Source organism: Zosterops lateralis (genome assembly GCF_965231275.1).
Source record: "Zosterops lateralis genome assembly, chromosome: W".
Lineage (NCBI taxonomy): Eukaryota > Metazoa > Chordata > Aves > Passeriformes > Zosteropidae > Zosterops > Zosterops lateralis.
Genome location: NC_139801.1, coordinates 15408705 through 15426687, shown reverse-complemented (window position 1 = coordinate 15426687; position 17983 = coordinate 15408705). Strand labels below are relative to the sequence as shown.

The following is a 17983-nucleotide window of genomic DNA, read 5'->3' as shown; positions in this document are numbered from 1 at the left end:
GTATCACTTGTTTCTGTCCCTCTTCTCCAACCAACTGCTGCTGTTCGACTGCTGATGCAAGTCGCTCCACAAACTTGACATAGGGTTCTTGTGGTTCCTGAAAAATCTCTAAGTAACATTGTGAGGGACCATATGGTTGCATTTTTAAAAAGGCTTTGCAAGCTTGATTAGCTACAAACTCAAGGACATTTTGGGGAATGTTGGTGGCCTGATCTGTGGCTGGTCTCCAATCACCTTCACCTAAGAGGTGGTTTAGGGTAATTGGGTTTCCTGCATTGTCAGTTGCTGTGGTTGGATCCTCCAGCAAGCCTGGAAGGGCAGCTTTCAGCAGTTTTCCCCAAGTGACCTCCCAAAGCTCAAACTCCATTTTGCTTGAGAGGCATTTGAAAATCTGCTTTAAATCAAATGGGACAACTGTGATCCCACTAAAGGAAGAAACCAACATGCCTTCGAAGTACGGGCTATCTCGCCCATACTCCTTCAAGGCTTTCATGAGATCCTTGACCAGGGTTTGTGATAATGCTTTCCAGGTGGCAACAGTTGTTCCCTGCCCCCGACTCCAACGGTATGTCACCGGAGTAACTGTGGGCACACCACCTGGGGTCACACCCCCTGGCTTCTGATTTCCTCCCGCTGGGTTCCCAATCGCAGCATCAGCTGCTGGTTCCGGGACAGCTGCCGCTTTGCAGCATGTCTCGGGACTCCAGTTGTATGCTGGGGGGGGCACCCAGTCCGCCTGTGGCACGGGCAGCTGGGGCGGCTGGAAGCTCGGAAGAGCGTTCCCCAAAGGAGGTGCAGTTGGGAAAACCGTGTCACCGGGTGGGGAGTAGGGCGGGAGTGGGGGGGCAGCAGCACTCATGGTGGAAGAGGGCTGCAGGCTCCATGCTGCCGCCGGCAGCGGCAGGTGGGGGTGGGGGGGGCTCACGCTGGACCGGAGCGCCCCGTCCGTGCCGTGCGGGGGCGGCGGGAATGCGGGCTGGGGCAGGGGCAGCGCCTCGCTCGCGCCGTGGGGATCGGGGAAGGGGGCCCACGGCGCTATCGGGGGCGGCCACGGCGGTGGGAGAAAGGGAGCCGGGATCCCGCGCTCCGCTCCGTCCGGCAGCGGCTCCAGGAAAGCAGGAAACGCTGCGGCGGTGCTGGCGTTCGGGAGGGCAGAGAGTCCCGCGGCCGCGGCAAGCGGCGCTGGGAAAGCGGCGCCGCCTGCTGTGTGCGAAGGCGGGGGAAGGGGGACCGGCCAGGCGGGGGGAGAGCGGGCGCCGGCGGCGCCGAGGCCGGGAGAAGCGGCCATGGCTCCGGCGGGAACGGCTGCTGCGGCGCCGGGGCTGGGAGAAGCGGCGGGCCCCACGCTGTTCGAGCTGTGCCGTGATCTCCTCCCGGTCCCAGGAGCAGGACCAGGGCGGTGGGGGGATGGGGTGGGTACGGAGCCTCCCCGGAGCCACACGGCTTGGGACAGCTCGGCACCGGGAAAGTGGGGGGAGGGGGGAGGGGCTGGGGCGGGTATGGGGCGGCTCCTGCACGGCACGGAGCAGGAACACCCCACTCCGGGGGCGGGGACGGCAGGAGGGAGGTTCGGGGCGGAGTCGGGGCGATGCCTGCACAGCAGGAGGTGAGCACACCCCACCCATGGCTCTGCGGGGGCGGGGGAAGGGGCGGGGGCAAGCCATGAGGGGAAAAGAGGGGCGGGTACGTGGGAGGGCTGGTGGGAGGGGGAAAGGGATTCTGGGAGAAAGAAGGGGGATGGGGAAATGAACAAAGAGAGAATGGCTGCTCCTCGTGGCTGCCGCCATTATGGGGGCACTTTTCTTTGTTCTCTGAAGAGGGGAGGGCCTCTGCGTCTCCCTTTTTGGGGTTTCCACAGCCGTTTTCGCTGCCAGTCCCGACAGGGGGTGTCGGGGGCTGGTGGTCTTCCTCAGCACATGAAAAACGGACTCTGGGTTTGTTGGCTGGGGAAATCGGGAGGGTAACGGGGGGGGTTTGGGCGTCCTGGCCAGCCAGGCTGCCCCGGGAACCCCTCGAAGCCCGGCCGTGGCTGCAGGGGGGAGGGGACCCCGGTATTCTTAAAGCGCCCGGACTGGGGGACCCCGGGGGGGTCAGAGCACTTTTCAGAATACCTGGGGGGGTTTGGGGGGTTTTTGGGGACTCGGAGGGCTTGGGAGACTTGGAGGGGGGGAAAAGGGGAGACTTGGGGGATTTGGGGGACTTGGGGAATGCAGAGGGACGGGACAGGGGGGACTTGGGAGATTCGGGAGAGGCGGGGGGGGGAAGGGGGGAAGGGACTGAGGGAATGCTTTGAGAGGATGCAACTTTGTTTTCTGGCATTCCTCGGATCTCTTTTAAAGCGGCTTTTATCTGCCAGGGCCAAAATGCAAATTTTGAAGCCAGGACATCTCCTGACTTCGCTAACTGTTTTAACTTTTTAGAAGCATTTTCCCAGAACCAAATGCTGTTTACTTGGTCCGAATTAACATTCGGAAAATGCAAAAACAAATACCTAATAAATTTTTTCAGTTCCTTTTTTGAGTATTTAACTTTGGCGACAATTAAAATTCCAATTAAACTTAAAAACCTCTTTCTGGGTGGTGTTTAGTCCGTTTCCCATTCCGACTAGCTGTTACTTTTTTCACCACCCCTTCCCAGCAAACCCACCCCAAATCCCTGCGGGCGTCCCTCCCTGGGGGTAAGGGCCTCTGCTCGGGGCGGACCCCCGGTCCCCCCTCCTTCCCTCCCAGGGGTATCCCTGAGGCTTTTCCAAGCCTCTGTGGTGGGTATCCTCCCCTCCCTTAGAGGAAAAATACTCACCCAGCCCTCGGGACGCTGGAGACGTTGCTGGGGCAACCACAAGCCAGAAGGGGACTCCTCTGGGCAGGAGCTGTTCCCTTCGTCCACCAGGGGTGCTTTTTGAGCAACCCCAGTGGATTCGTGGAGTGCTGAAGACCTCGGAACACGACAAAGCAATATCCTCTCAGAAGGTCTCTGGGTCACAGGGTCCGAGCGTTTTCTCGGGCCTCCGTGTCAGCTCCCACGGCACAGCCGGGTCGAAAGGCGTCTGCAGGCCCCATGTTGGCGCGCCAATCTGTTGCTTCGGGTATCTGTCTCTCAGGCCAGCCCAGCGTTCGGCTGGACGACCCTGCTAGCTCTGATACGCCTCAACAGGACCTTTGCGTGGGCCTTGGCTCCGCAGCACCTTTGCCTTGGCTGTCACGGCCGTGGTTCGAAAGAGGGGACACTCTTAAGGCTCAGGAAGAAAGGTTTTATTCAGGGATCACAGGGGCAGTCCCTGGTCCCAGGCCTGTGCCTCAGGAGAGTGACCCAGGGCCTGGTCAGCAGGGGGTTTTTGTTCACCAGAAATCTCAGGGGTGGGCACAAGTTACAAACCAATAGAACAAAGCAAGGTGGCTAATGCCAAATACAATACACAAACTTTAACAAATCAGGTAAATTGGGGTGGGGTCTTGGGGGATCCACCAACCACTGTCCGACACCTCTCAGAAGGTTTCGGGCCTGGGAAATTGATGGACAAGGGGGAGAATATACATTGGGATGGGAGAAAAGACAATGGGATGACCAAAGTCCAGGCAGAGGCTTAGGTTGTCTTGGAAACTCCTATCAACTTCTGATAAGAACCATTCTAAGACAGGAGCTTTACCTAGCTAGGGTTAAAGTCCAAACCACACTAAACTTCTAACTAAAAACCCATGAAACAATTCCAGCACCCCCACAGGTGACGAATTCTCCCTACATCGACTGACCGCAACCTCTCTCCCTTCTGAATGCTGAGAGCACAAGCTGGCTGGGGGCTGCACCCAACCCCTTTTCCCCCCATCCAAATATCACGGTATCTCTGCTCTCCACGGGAAACCTCGGGTAAACAGAGAGTAGCCAGCTGCACCCCTCCCCTGAGCTGACACCTCCTTTTGTCTCTCTTAAGTAGCCAGTCGTTATTGTCTCCTAGCAACACAAATGGGGAAAATTCCTTAAGCAGAAAAAACAAAAGGAGAACTCCTAAACCCCCAACATCTCCAAAACTAATGTATAAGATAACAGAACTAAAACATCAGGAAACACATTGGGAAATATAGAATATGGTGATTAGATTATAAAGGAATATAGTAAGCACAAAAGTGACAAAAATTAATAGATCAGTCATGGAAAAATGTGTGATTTGTTTGCAAAATAATCCCAAGAAAGGAAGAAAGCCACCTCCAGGGCTAATATAGCAGGGGAATTCACCAGGTGATTATTGTCAAATTGATTTTGCAGAATTGCCCAGGCAGAATGGGTACCGGTAGATTTTGGTGTTGGTAGACACTTTTCTTGGATGGCCAGGACTTTTCCCATGTTGCACCAACCAGGTAAGGGAAGTCTCAAAAGTTTTGCTGAAATTATTAGTTAATGTCGCTGTTAGGGACACGAAAGAACCACACGCTCACTGGTCAGGTTGAAGTGAGGAAAGAAGGGGCAGTTTATTATGATTTGGGGTTTAAATAGGATTTGGAATTTGGTCAAGGATTGGTAGATGACAGGAACACCTCTCTGACCCCAGTGGTCAATTCAGAAGTCCATCACAGAGAAATATGAAAACAATCTACTTTGTTTTGAGAAACTCCTGTTCAAGAATGTAAACAATCAGAAGGCTAAAGAATCAGGGCGACAAGTTAATAGTGTGATAAATATATTACAGTGTGAAAAACGAGGTTCACTTTTTAGTAAATTTTAGGAAATATGTTTAATAAAAAAAATTAAGACAATTAGGAAATAAAAAAAGCTAAGTATGGCTGGCTGGGTGACTTGGCATTCAGCCAAGTCCACCCCTTGCTATCTCAGAGCCATTCTTTAAATACCCTTTCTAATTGCAACAGTTTATGAATATTCATACAATTCCATAAACTAGTTTCCATATTCCAGGAACTGTTTTGCATGGTCCCTCCTTGGGTCCGCCTTTTTAGAGCATGCGTGTTTCGTGGTTGTGTTCTTCATTATCACCTCCAGCTTGGGCCTTGGTCCGTACTTTCTTCAGGTGGTAGATGCTGATAGTTGGTATATCAGTAGCAGAGTCTTCTTTACATGTTCACTGCATGTTACCCTGACCAAACAGACAGTTTAAGCATACTTACATCAACTACTACCACTATGCCTAGTCTTCTTTTACTAATAGCAGAAATAAAAAACTTATAGCCTATATCCTTACCACAATGTTATTAATCATATAGCACACATCTTGCAAAAAGCCAATTTTATAATACACATTTATAACAACCGTGTTAGCTTTCACAATTGTTAGAGCGAATAGTATGTGTTTTATAGTGTTGACTTTTGTAAGAGAAGTTTTGCTAAAGTTTAGAGTTCTTTTAATGCAAATGTGTTGTGATACCACTGTTGGTGAAGAGTTGTTGTAATGTTAACATTTAACCAATGAAGGAATCAAAATCTGTTAAATGTGTCAAAAAGTAACAAATGATCACGACTAGGACAACTGCACATGCTCCAAAAAGGTGGGACAGAGGAGGAACTATGTTAAAATGTTTGAATATGTATGACTGTTTATGAATATTCCACTGAATCCCTAAAACATCTGCTAATTGTTTGATGATTTTTGAGGTGAAATGTGTCCCCTGATCAGAATCTATATGATCCACCACCCATATCGAGATACAATTTCTTCCAATAATATTTTTGACATAGTCTGGGCTGTAGCCCTTGCACTTGGAAAAGCCTCTACCCAATGGGTCAATTTATCTACTATTACCAATAGATATTTGTACCTACCTACCTTAGGTACCTCGGTGAAGTCTATCTGAACCCTTTGTTCTGGTTTGGGTTGAATTAGGGGAGAACCTCCAAGGAATCCCCTGATAACAAACCTCTACCACCCCTCCCCCAACCCTGGGTTTGGGAAGGAATCTCTCGAACAAAAAGTGGAAAAAACCGGTTTATTAACAAATAAATAAACACCCCCCCGACACAAGGGAAAAAAAAAGAAAAGAAAAAGCTCAGGTTACTGTGAGGGGGAGGGCGCAGAGCTTCTTTCACGGGCCCCGGCGATCCTCCTCGGACTCCTCCAGTCAGATCAGCTCCGGGTGCCGGTCCTAAATCTTAAAGTTGGGGGGGGGGGGGGGGGGGGAAGGGGAGAAGAGGGAAAGGAAAAAAACAAACAAACAAACAAACAAACAGAGCACAGAGGCGGCAAAAAGAAAAAAAAAGAACGAAAGGGCAAGAAAATAAGCAGAAATTGCAAAGCAGCAATGCAAGCCTAACAGCCAGGAAGCCAAGCAGCAGCGCGAGAGAGAGCCAGCAGACAGTGCCCGCCCAGCTAACAGGGAAGGAACAGCTGTTAGACATAACAAAGGAGTCCACGATATGGGATAGAGAGCACTGTCAACCCAGGACACCCTTTCAAATGGGTGATAAGCTAAAGGGCATCCCCCCAAAAGTGTTTGCCTTGACCTATCTCGATTAATCCTCTGACAAATCATGCATCCCTGTACTTCTTGTTTTGCCAATTCATAAATCCCTTTGCACCCAAAAATTTTGAAAAATTGTTCCACAAGAGCTTGTGCTCCCCAGTGAGTCTGCTGATGGAGTTTTTTAAAGATTTTTCTAGTATACTCCTTAGATAATAGCTCTCTCCCATCTGGTAACTTCCACCTGCCTTCCTCCAGTCTTCCTCCTATTTTCTCATATCCTTCAATTTCATTCTGGGAGAGGCGAGGGGGGAATTCCTGAACCCCATTCCCCTCAACTTCTGGTGTACTTACCACCAATAATGCTGCATTCTTAGCTTCTCTATCTGCCAGGTTATTTCCTCGAGTTCTGAACTGCATTCCTACCTGGTGTCCCCTCACATGCACAATAGAAATAGCCTCTGGTTCCCTGATAGCTTCTAGGATTTGTTTTATGATTTCTCCATAAACCAATCCTTGTCCACAAGTACTAATCAGACCTCTCTCCTCCCAAATTTTCCCAAATGTATGAACCACCCCCAAAGCATATTTTGAGTCTGTGAAAATGGTTCCTTTCTTTCCTTTCAGCCTCTTAAGTGCTTGTAACACTGCATATAGCTCACAAGCCTGAGCAGACCAACTGGCACTGAAGTCCTGACTCCATCACTTTTCCTGACTTGCCATCCACAATTGCATATCCAGACTTTCTTTTTCCTTCCACCACCCTTGCTGACCCATCCACAAACCATTTCTCTCTCTCTTCTAATTCTTCCTCTTCCAAATCTGGCCTTATTTTTGTCTGCAGCTCTACCACCTCTGCACAATTATGAGTAGGCTCCTCTAATGCTTCACGAAATAAAAACTGAGCTGGATTTTGAGTTGTGGTTGTCCGTAATTCCAAATCCTGTGAATGAATCAATATAGCCTCATACTTAAGGAGTCTAGTGTCTGTGAGCCATTTGTCTGCTTTTTGCTGTAAAATGCCCCTCACATTATGAGGAGTGTATACTACCAGCAGAGCTCCGAAAGTGACTTTCTTAGCCTCCTCTACTAATAATGCAACTGCTACAATTGCTTGCAAACAAGTAGGCCATCCTCTGCTTACAGGATCCAAAAGCTTTGATACATATCCTACAGGCTTCTTAGCCCCTGCCCAATCCTGGGTTAGCACTCCGTGGGCAGTATGGTTACTGACATCCACAAATAGCTGAAATTGCCTTTTTACATTGGGGAGGCTTAATACCAGGGCTGCTATAAGTGTCTCTTTTAGTTCTTTGAATCCCTCTTCATCCTGCTCTGTCCATTTCAACCTATCAGTAGTTAGTTTCTCATATAGGAATTTTACTTTCTCACTGTACCCCTCAATCCACTGCCTGCAGTATCCCAAAAGTCCCAACAATTGCCTGATTTCTCTTTTTGTCCAAGGAGAAGGTAATGCAATAATACCTGCTATCCTCTCAGGATCCAATTTTTTCTTTCCATTTGTAATCCAATGTCCCAAATATCTTACCTCTGGTTCTGTAAACTGTAATTTGGATTTAGAGATCTTCAATCCCTTATCGCCCAAGAAATTCAGTAAGGCTATTGTACTTGTTCTCACATCTTCCTCCTTTGGGCCTGCCACCAATAAATCATCAACATATTGCAACAATTTTGTTCCCTCCATGGGCATGAATTGACTTAATAATTGTTCTAGAGCTTGACCAAATAGATTTGGTGAATCAACAAATCCCTGAGGCAGAGATGTCCACCTGAATTGCTGTTTTCTATTTGTTTCAGGGTCCTCCCATTGGAAAGCATAATAATCCCAGCTTTCCTCTGCTAGGGGGCAGGTCCAAAAGGCATCTTTTAGGTCTATCACACTGTACCAAATATCCTCAGGGGAAACCTGACTTAAAAGGGTGTATGGATTTGCTACTACAGGAAATCAGATTCTGTTTTTTTCATTTACAGCCCAAAGGTCTTGTACCAACCTGTAACTCCCATCCGTTTTCCTCACTGCGAGGATGGGGGTGTTGTGCCTTGACATACACAGCTCCAAAGTTCCCTTTTTCACCAGGTCATCTATTACGGGTTTCAACCCCCTCCTTCCTTCCATGGAAATAGGATATTGTTTAATTCTAATTGGATCTTCAGGTCTTTCTATCTCAATGCAAATAGGTTCTATTTCCAACCTTCCTGCTTCTCCTTGAGTATGCCAAACCTTAGAATCTATCTTATCTACATCTTTCGTGGTCAATTTATATAAACTCACGACTAGCTGGTATTCTTTCACAATTAGATTTATACCAAGAGCTATAATCATCTCTTCCCAATAGATTATAATCTGCTTCTTCCACTAACAACATATTTCCCAAGCAAATCTTAGTTTCTGATTCTATTTCTACATCTTTAATCACGGGCACTTTGAACGGCTCGCCCTTCACGCCTATAACCAACATTGTTTCCTTGCTTTTAGCACACCCTGGTGGTAACATCTGCAAAGTGCTCCTCTCCGCTCCCGTATCAACCAAAAAAGTGGTAAGTTTTTTCTGGGGACCTACTCTTAATCTTATCAAGGGCTCATTAGATGTTCTGGTCCCCAAAATAAAAAGCCCCCGACACCCCTAATCCTCTTGAAAGATCTGTTCATCTTTCATCCTTTTTCTACAGTCCCTTTTAAGATGTCCCTTCTTTTTACAACAGTAACATTCCGGGACCTCCCTCTGGCTATTTTAATTCTTTCTTGAGGTGGCAGACTGCTGTTGCCCTGCATTTTCTTGCTTTCAAGTGTTTGAATCTTTGCAACCTGATTCTCACACTGTTTCATGTAAACTATATGTATTTTTAGAAATTATCTATGTGTTTTGCATAGTTCTTCTCTGAGAGGAGAACTTGATTGATAGTCAGAGTGACCAATGAGGTCATGAGGTTGTAACCTTCTTGGGCCGATCCTGGCCTTCTGTAAAAAGTGTATATAAGTTGATGGAGTGAGAAAAAATAAAGAAGCTTTCCATATCTGACCTGCTGCTGCCTGCAGACCCTGTGTGGGTCTGCACCCACGTCCCAACTTGAGACTCCTCTGTGTGAGCTGGTCACAGACTGCCTCCTCTGAGCATCATGGTTTTGGGTCAGTTTCACCGGGTCCCGGGCACGTTCCTGTTTCTGGACTTCTCTGACCACTGCCACCAGTACCTTGTTGGAGTCCAGGACATCCCCTTGGATGACCTGAGACCTGGGAAAGAGAATTTGAGCCCTGGACAGGGGGGTGTGGAACCAGTCCAGGGGGGTTGGAAACCTTGGCACAGAGCCCAGGAAGACACTGAGTTTGATCTTAGCCCATGGGAGAAACTTCCAGCATTAGGAGAGGAATTGCAAATCACCAGGAAGTGAAAATAGTAGTTTAATACAGTAGAACATACAAAATTCAGTAGTTTTAGGATTCTTAGAATAGAGGTAAATGGGGGACAAGATGGTGGAATTTGGGTGGTACCTCGTGTCCCTCTCCTTCTTCCTCATCCTCCATCTTCTGGGGTGGTGATGAAATAAGATAGTTAGAGTGGATTGGGTCAAAGCAGAAGTGACCCTCTTAGTGTAAGCACTAGGCATTGGTGTGAAATAGTAAATATCCTATACGTAATTATCTGTATAAATGTAAGGTGATGTCCTATCGGTGGGCAGTCGCCTCGTGTCCCAGCCGCTGTCCGGACCTTGGCTGGGAGCAGAGAAAAACTTTGTGATATCAAATAATAAACAACTCGAGAAACCAGAAAGCAAGGCATTGAAGACTCCGCTTCTTTGTACCAACGCGACTCGGGGCTTTTAGAGGGCCAAGGACTTTAAACAACTTGAATCTCGGGTGAGAAAACCAACCCGAGAATTGGCGTCCCTGGGTGCCTGGACGAGAATTGGCGTCCCTGGGTACTTTCCAGTGGACACACCAAGCCCTCTGAAGCCAGGAAAACAGCCAGAGAAGACAGGGGAAGATTTTTGGCCAAAGCAGCTGCCTTCAAATTTGCCTTGGACAGACGAACTTCAAGGGCCCTGAAGTCGTCACCCTGAGATCTGCTGGTCGGTGATCAGGACACCCCCGAGACGAATTTGAGAACACCTGCACCCTGTTTTTCGGCTTTGGTAAGACCAGTCGAATTTAGAACACATGGGGGTGGGAATCTCCCAGGAACAGCTTAGGATCCTATCAAAATTAAGGGTAGTAGTGTCTGCACATCCTGCAGGCCTTTCTGAGAAGGAGCTTCAAGCTCTTCTTTTGTGGGCTCGGTGTAACTTTCCACATTGTGAGACCCACGTTGTATTTGAGCCTGCATTTTGGCAAGAGGCAAACAGGGAACTTTACAACAGAGCAACTAAGAAAGATAAAGCAGCTGCAAAGCTTTTGCCCGCAGCGAGAACCATGCTAGAGTCCATTTCACGTAACAGAAAAGCAGTTCCTCCTTCTTTACAACAGCAGAGGACTGCGCAAGAGGGACAAAGCAAGGTTTCTTCCGCTGAGCAGCAGCCAGCAGCGACTTGTTCTGCCTCTCAGCAGCAGGCGGATCCCAAATCTCCTAGTGGGGATGTGGGAGGGGAGAGCCATCAGCTCGCCCAGGCAACATCAGGGGAAAGCCAGCAGCTTCCCCGAGGTGAGGCACATGATGCACAGCAGCTTGTCTCGGTGCCTCAAACCCCAAAACCTGATTCCCCAATGCCAGTCCCGGGAAAGCAAAAACTTGTACTTTATCCCAGCGATCAAGACAGAGACATGCTTTCTTTTGAGACGTCCCCTGGACATGGGACAATTGCCCCAGGGGGAGAAACAGGGAGATTCAGAACAGATTCCACCTAGAAGCCCGTTTACCCCCTCCCAGACATCACGCGAAATCGCTTCGCCACCTTTCCCTCCAGCAGAGCAAGGACAGACACAGCAGGGGGGAGGGGGAGGGTGCCAAACACCAAAACAGCAGGGAAAACAACCCCAAATCGCGTCAGCCGCGGGAGATAAGACCACAGCGCATGCGCGCGAAAGAGAGCCGAATCAGTCGTGCTGGGAACAATCATACGGCGGTGACGGGGAACGCGACGGGGGGCAGTGGGAAAACATACCGTGTCAAGGGGGCGCGGATCGCGGGGAAAAACAACTCGCGGGCGATCGTCGGGATTTTGTGAACCGCGGGACCGGGACAGCAGCGGGGGGAAAGTCCATGCCGGTAGCTGAGCGCAGGTTGATGACGCAAGCTACGGGGAGCAATGTGGACCAAGTTGCCTCCGCATTGCAAAGCATGGGCAAAGAGCCAGAAAGGGCGGCGCAGGCGCAGGCGCAGAGCCATGCACTGCAAACCCCAGAGGCGCTTGCGGCGGATTTTGGCGCAGGCGCGGTGGGAGTGGGGTGGATTCCAAGCCGCAGTCTCGCTTGGGGCGGGGTAAACCCCGATGGCGAGCGGGACAGGGCGGTCTCGGGGGGCGGGCCGAGAGGGAACGCCTCCCAGGAGGGTGCCGGGACAGCGCAAGCAGGATCAGAGCAGGCGGGGGTGGCGCAGGCGGGGATGGAGAGTGGCCAGGGCGGAGAATTTCTCCAGGGAGCCGCCTCCTCACGGCAGCCGCAGACCATGACCCCGCCCACGAGCGGCGCCTTGATACCAGCACAGCAGGCGCTCAGTGATTCACAATCAGCTAGCTCGTTCATATGCATGGACGCACGTCCAAAAAATATTACAACAGTTTCCAGAGATCCAGAAACGGAGAATTTATTACAAGGACAGCGTCTTTTGTCGGAGTTGATGGAACAGATCCCAGAAAAAATACCTAGTGCCGGACAGGGTCCAGCTGTCTCGATGACAGCGCCACTTAGTGGCGGGACTGCACAATTACAGCAAACACGGCAACTTCCATACTCAGCCAGTCCAGCAACAGCGCCAGCTAGTGGCGGAACACCCACATTACATCATTTTTCCCCAATTACATGCAAAAAACAGATTTATTCTCCAAAGCAGCAATTTCAACAGGAACAAACGCAGCCTGTGCCAACTTTAGAGGATCACGAAGCAATTCAACTACAACAACAAGCAGTCAGCACGGATGAAAGCATGATTCATATCACTGCTTCGCAAGGCATTCCTTTCATATCAACAACAACAGCAACTGCAGATTCTTCATCTCAAGCTCCTTCAATTTTATTATCGAAAGATTTCATGAAGCAATTTCTCCTGAAATTTAAAGAAACAGCTTTGGAGCTCAACCCAGATTCAAACACTCAATTCCCTCAAGTGTTCCTTTCACCAAAAGCCAATCAAGCTCCTCTTCAATCAACTGCACAGACGCATTCTCCATTTATCCTCCGGCTACCCGATGGATCAACCCTCTCCTTTGGTAGTACTGCACAGGGATCACGTGCTGCACAGAAATCCCAACTTCCTACTCCTCAATTAGGAGGAAAAGAAATCTCAAGAAGAGACATATCCCTCAGGGATGAAGGGATCACATCTCAAGAAGATGTGAACAAACACCAAACACAAGAAGACTCCGGAATGACAGGAGCAGCATCATCATGGAAATCACAGCAATTAATTCCATTTTTGGAAGATTCACAGATATCTGATGCACAGGTACCCAGTGCAACAGATTGGACTGAGATAAAGAAAAAAGCATTGAAAGAATTCAATTTAACAGGTGCAAGAAGTCTAGCATTGCCAGTGGCATACGATGCACAAGGTCAGAATCCGAGATGGGAGCGATTGGATCATGATGTCATCAAGGAATTAGTGAAAGCCATCCGTGATAATGGATTGGGATCCCCGTACTTCAAGCAGCTTTTGAAGGCAGCATTCAACATATATGATCTAACGCCTTTTGATCTCAGATCTATCGCATCAATGATTCTAACAGATTCGCAAGTCCTTATCTGGGAAGCGAAATGGAAAAGAGCCCTTGAAGAGCTCAGGAGAAGATATCAAGGAGGACCAAATGCAGGCATCACTGTGGCAGAAATGGCAGGTGATCCACCAAATGATGACCCAGGTCGTCAAGCAAGAAATTTGCCACGAGAGGTGTTGACAGATATAAAGGAAGCAGCAAGAAAAGCAATTGTGCAAATTCCACCAGCAGGAATTCCAGAAAGCATTTACACAGAGGTAAAGCAAAGCCCATCAGAATCTTTCTCCTCATTCATTGATCGTCTCACACAAGCAATAGACAGGCAAGTCAATGATGAGGGAGCGAAGCCGCATCTGCTTCGAAGTCTTGCTTTTGCAAATGCCAACGCAGATTGCAAACACATCATCAGTGCAATGCCAGGCCAGACATCCTTGGCAGAAATGTTGGAAGCATGCAGCAAAGTAGGAACACCACAGCATGTTGCATCCATTCAAGCAAGCATCTGGGGAGAACAGATGGAAAAAATCATCAAAGCCCAGACTGAAAACCTTAAGGAGGCTTTGGCAACTCTTCGACAAAATAACTCCACAACAGTAATGACAGCGAAACTTTCAGGAGCACAATGATACAAGTGCGGCAAACAATGGCACTTGCACGATCCACTTTCCAAGCCACAAATTGTTGAAAGCAAAAATAAGTTTTAGAGAAAAGCCAAAAATAAGTGAGGTGCCGTTGGATGCAATAACCATATTTACCAACAGCTCAGGGAAAACTCACAAATCAGTAATCACATGGCAAAATGCAACAACAGAAAAGTGGGAATCAAACATAGAAAGAGTGCAAGGTTCACCACAGATAGTGGAGTTGGCAGCAGTGGTTCGAGTCTTCAAACTGTTTTCTCAACCTCTCAGTCTGATCACAGATTCAGCATATGTAGCAAATGTGGTCAGAAGGCTTGAAAATTCACTTTTAAAGGAAGTTGACAATGAAGATTTGTATTCATACTTACTTTGTATGAGGACTCTATTACAAGAGAGAAAACATGAATATTTTGTTTCTCACATTAGGGCACACTCTTCCCATTCCAGGATTCTTAGCAGAGGGCAATGCACACGCAGATGAATTGGCTATGCCAATTTCAAACACTTTGCCGAACATCTTTGAGCAGGCAAAGTTGAGTCATGCATTTTTTCATCAGAATGCTCAGGCATTGATGGAAGCCTTTCGCATTTCCAAAAGCCAGGCAAAGGAAATCATCAATACCTGTCCAGACTGTCAGCGTGTACAGCCTCCTGCATCCATGGGAGCAGTCAATCCAAGAGGATTGCACAGTCTGCAACTGTGGCAGACAGATGTCACCAAATACCCATCTTTTGGCAAACATCCATGTCTCAGTAGACACATTTTCAGGTGCAACTTTTGCATCATTGCACACAGGCGAGACGGCACAACACGCTTGTCGACACTTTTTACAAGCGTTTCCATCATTAGGTGTGCCGCAAGAAATCAAAACAGACAATGGTCCAACCTACACAGGCAAAGTGCTTGACAAATTTCTGAAAAGGTGGGGCGTCCATCACACTTTTGGTATCCCACATTCTCCAACAGGTCAAGCAATCATTGAAAGGACACACCAAACACTGAAAGCCCTTTTGGAAAAACAGAAAAGGGGGGAGGCGGATGCAACACCACACATGCACTTGAACAAAGCCTTGTATGTGTTGAATTTTCTAAATGGCTCTTTTACAGAGCCCACTCCGCCAATCATCAGACACTTTTCAAATAGTACAAAAGCAAAAATGAAGGAGAATCCTTTAGTTTTGGTCAGGAACCCAGACACAGGACAAATTGAAGGACCATTCAAATTAGTAACTTGGGGCAAGGGTTATGCTTGTGTCTCCACAGGAGCTGGACCGAGATGGGTGGCTGCAAAGAACGTGAAGCCCTACCGAGTCCAAACGCAAGCAGACGCGGACCCCAAGACGGGAAGCAGGAACACAGGCACGCAGACATGAGCAGATGTCAAGACAGCAGACATCCCCTTGTTCTACGTGCAAGAGAGACTTTGGGATTTGGGTTTCCCTTGGGACTTGGGTGGTGGTGCATTTTAGGAGTTCCTAGGGGAAGGAGGCCTCTGATAGCACACATTTGCCTCATTTTCTCATTGGTTGCCTTGAGCAACGCGACAGATTGGCCCATGGCTCAACCAAAGGAAAATGTTTGGGAAACTCTGGCCAATGCATCAGGATTGGACACCATTTGTTTGACACACTCAAGACCAGGGAAGCCTTTTTCAACATGTTTAGTGGGGTTGCCAGTGAGCAAATGGCCGATTCCAGAAAACGTCCCTCCAGCAATCTTAAAGATCATTTCAAATCCGGTGGACAAATGGGACGTTTGGACAAAGTTCCTTCCTGTGGCTCCTTTTGAACCTCAGGAACTGGAAATTCTTGGATCGGTCAGAATGAAATTTTGTGTGAAATTTAATCACTCTGGAGTGGCGGAAAACAAAACAATAGATGTCACTCCAAATCACATAATTTATAGAAAAGCATCATCTTAGTGTAACTACACTAAGATGGTGAGCAGACCATCCAACCATGATCCAGTGCAATTGCCAAGAGGAATCTTTTTTATTTGTGGGGACAGAGTTTGGCCCGCAATCCCCGCAAATGTCAAAGGCGGTCCATGCAGCATTGGAAGACTTTCATTGTTAACACCCAACATAATGTTACTGAGAGAGCGAAATCCCAAAGAGAAAAGATCTATCCAGCAATATGATTCAAAATGTGATGATGATGTTCATACTTGGTCTAAGGCACAGAGAATTGCGGTTGCAATTTTTTCACCGCAGACAGCATCAGGAGTAGCCTTGACACAATTGGATCATATGGCTTGTTGGCTGAGTAAGCATGCCCGAGCCATTTCTCTTACACTGAGTGACATGTTAATGGACACCGATAGTGTAAGACAAGCAACTATCCAAAACAGGGCGGCAATTGATTATCTTTTGCTGTCACATGGACATGGGTGTGAGGAATTTGAAGGGATGTGTTGCATGAACTTGTCAGATCATTCTAAATCAATCCATGAGAACATCAAACAATTGCGGGAAAGTGTGAACAAAATTGGAAAGGTAACAGGGTCGTGGTTGGATGGCATGTTCAATTTTTTAGACCTTTCACCTTTGTGGAAGGAAATTTCAAAAACAGGTTTCTGCATCCTGTTGGGATTTGTAATTCTTCTCATGGTCGTGCCGTGCTTCTTTCAATGCATACGGCGACTCATGCACAAGGCTGCAAAAGAGGTCTTTTTGGTGCAAACAGGAGGGGGAGATGTTGGAGTCCAGGACATCCCCTTGGATGACCTGAGACCTGGGAAAGAGAATTTGAGCCCTGGACAGGGGGCTGTGGAACCGGTCCAGGGGGGTTGGAAACCTTGGCACAGAGCCCAGGAAGACACTGAGTTTGATCTTAGCCCATGGGAGAAACTTCCAGCATTAGGAGAGGAATTGCAAATCACCAGGAAGTGAAAATAGTAGTTTAACACAGTAGAACATACAAAATTCAGTAGTTTTAGGATTCTTAGAATAGAGGTAAATGGGGGACAAGATGGTGGAATTTGGGTGGTACCTCGTGTCCCTCTCCTTCTTCCTCATCCTCCATCTTCTGGGGTGGTGATGAAATAAGATAGTTAGAGTGGATTGGGTCAAAGCAGAAGTGACCCTCTTAGTGTAAGCACTAGGCATTGGTGTGAAATAGTAAATATCCTATACGTAATTATCTGTATAAATGTAAGGTGACGTCCCATCGGTGGGCAGTCGCCTCGTGTCCCAGCCGCTGTCCGGACCTCGGCTGAGAGCGGAGAAAAACTTTGTGATATCAAATAATAAACAACTCGAGAAACCAGAAAGCAAGGCCTTGAAGACTCTGCTTCTTTGTACCAACGCGACTCGGGGCTTTTAGAGGGCAAGGACTTTAAACAACTTGAATCTCGGGTGAGAAAACCAACCCGAGAATTGGCGTCCCTGGGTGCCTGGACAAGAATTGGCGTCCCTGGGTGCCTGGATGAGATACCTCTGCCTGTATTTTCTGTTTTTCTTCATTCCTCCTCATGTAAACCTTCTGAGCCTCTATTAATAACTCCTGTAACTCTTTTTCCTGCCAGTTTTCTAATTTCTCAAGCTTCCTTCGTATATCCTTCCATGACTTGGCTACAAACTGGGTTTTTAACAATACTTCCCCAATTGGGGAGTTAGGATCTGTTCCTGAATATACCTTCAAACACTTTTGCAATCGATCCAGCCACTCAGTCAGAGTTTCATCCCTCCCTTGGCATTCTCCAAATACCTTATTGATGTTTTGCCCCCTTGGTACCCCCTCCTATATGCCCTGTATCACAATATTCCTTAAATCTATCATATTACGCCTACCTTCCTTGGTTTGAGCATTCCATCCTGGGTTCTGGCTTGGCCATTTCTGTTCCCCTGACACCCCTTGTGGATTCCGGCATTCCCAATACCGTATTCCTGCTTGTCTAATCATTTCCCTTTCCTCAGTATTAAATAATGATCTTAATATTGAGCTAATATCCTCAAAACTGAATATACTTGTGCCAAGGAATTCATCCAATCTGTCAGCAACTCCAAAAGGATCATCCATCAGCCTCCCCATCTCCTTCTTAAAAGATCTCACATC

The 17983-nt window shown here is 47.9% G+C and overlaps 2 protein-coding genes across 2 annotated transcripts; one reads left to right on the top strand and one right to left on the bottom strand.

Moving 5' to 3' along the window:
• Window positions 1–6134: 6134 nt before the first annotated feature.
• Window positions 6135–12105, bottom strand: LOC310922232 (uncharacterized protein; the record flags this gene model as incomplete). Its single annotated transcript, XM_083882691.1, has 5 exons — window positions 6135–8531; window positions 9444–9654; window positions 9913–9948; window positions 11520–11895; window positions 12009–12105. 5 exons carry the CDS (start codon window positions 12103–12105, stop codon window positions 8517–8519), a joined length of 735 nt encoding a protein of 244 aa, XP_083738817.1. The 3' UTR covers window positions 6135–8516.
• Window positions 12106–12658: 553 nt separating this feature from the next.
• Window positions 12659–17133, top strand: LOC310922223 (endogenous retrovirus group K member 5 Gag polyprotein-like). Its single transcript, XM_083882661.1, has 2 exons — window positions 12659–13543; window positions 15192–17133. Exons 1-2 carry the CDS (start codon window positions 12941–12943, stop codon window positions 15225–15227), a joined length of 639 nt encoding a protein of 212 aa, XP_083738787.1. The 5' UTR covers window positions 12659–12940; the 3' UTR covers window positions 15228–17133.
• Window positions 17134–17983: the final 850 nt, after the last annotated feature.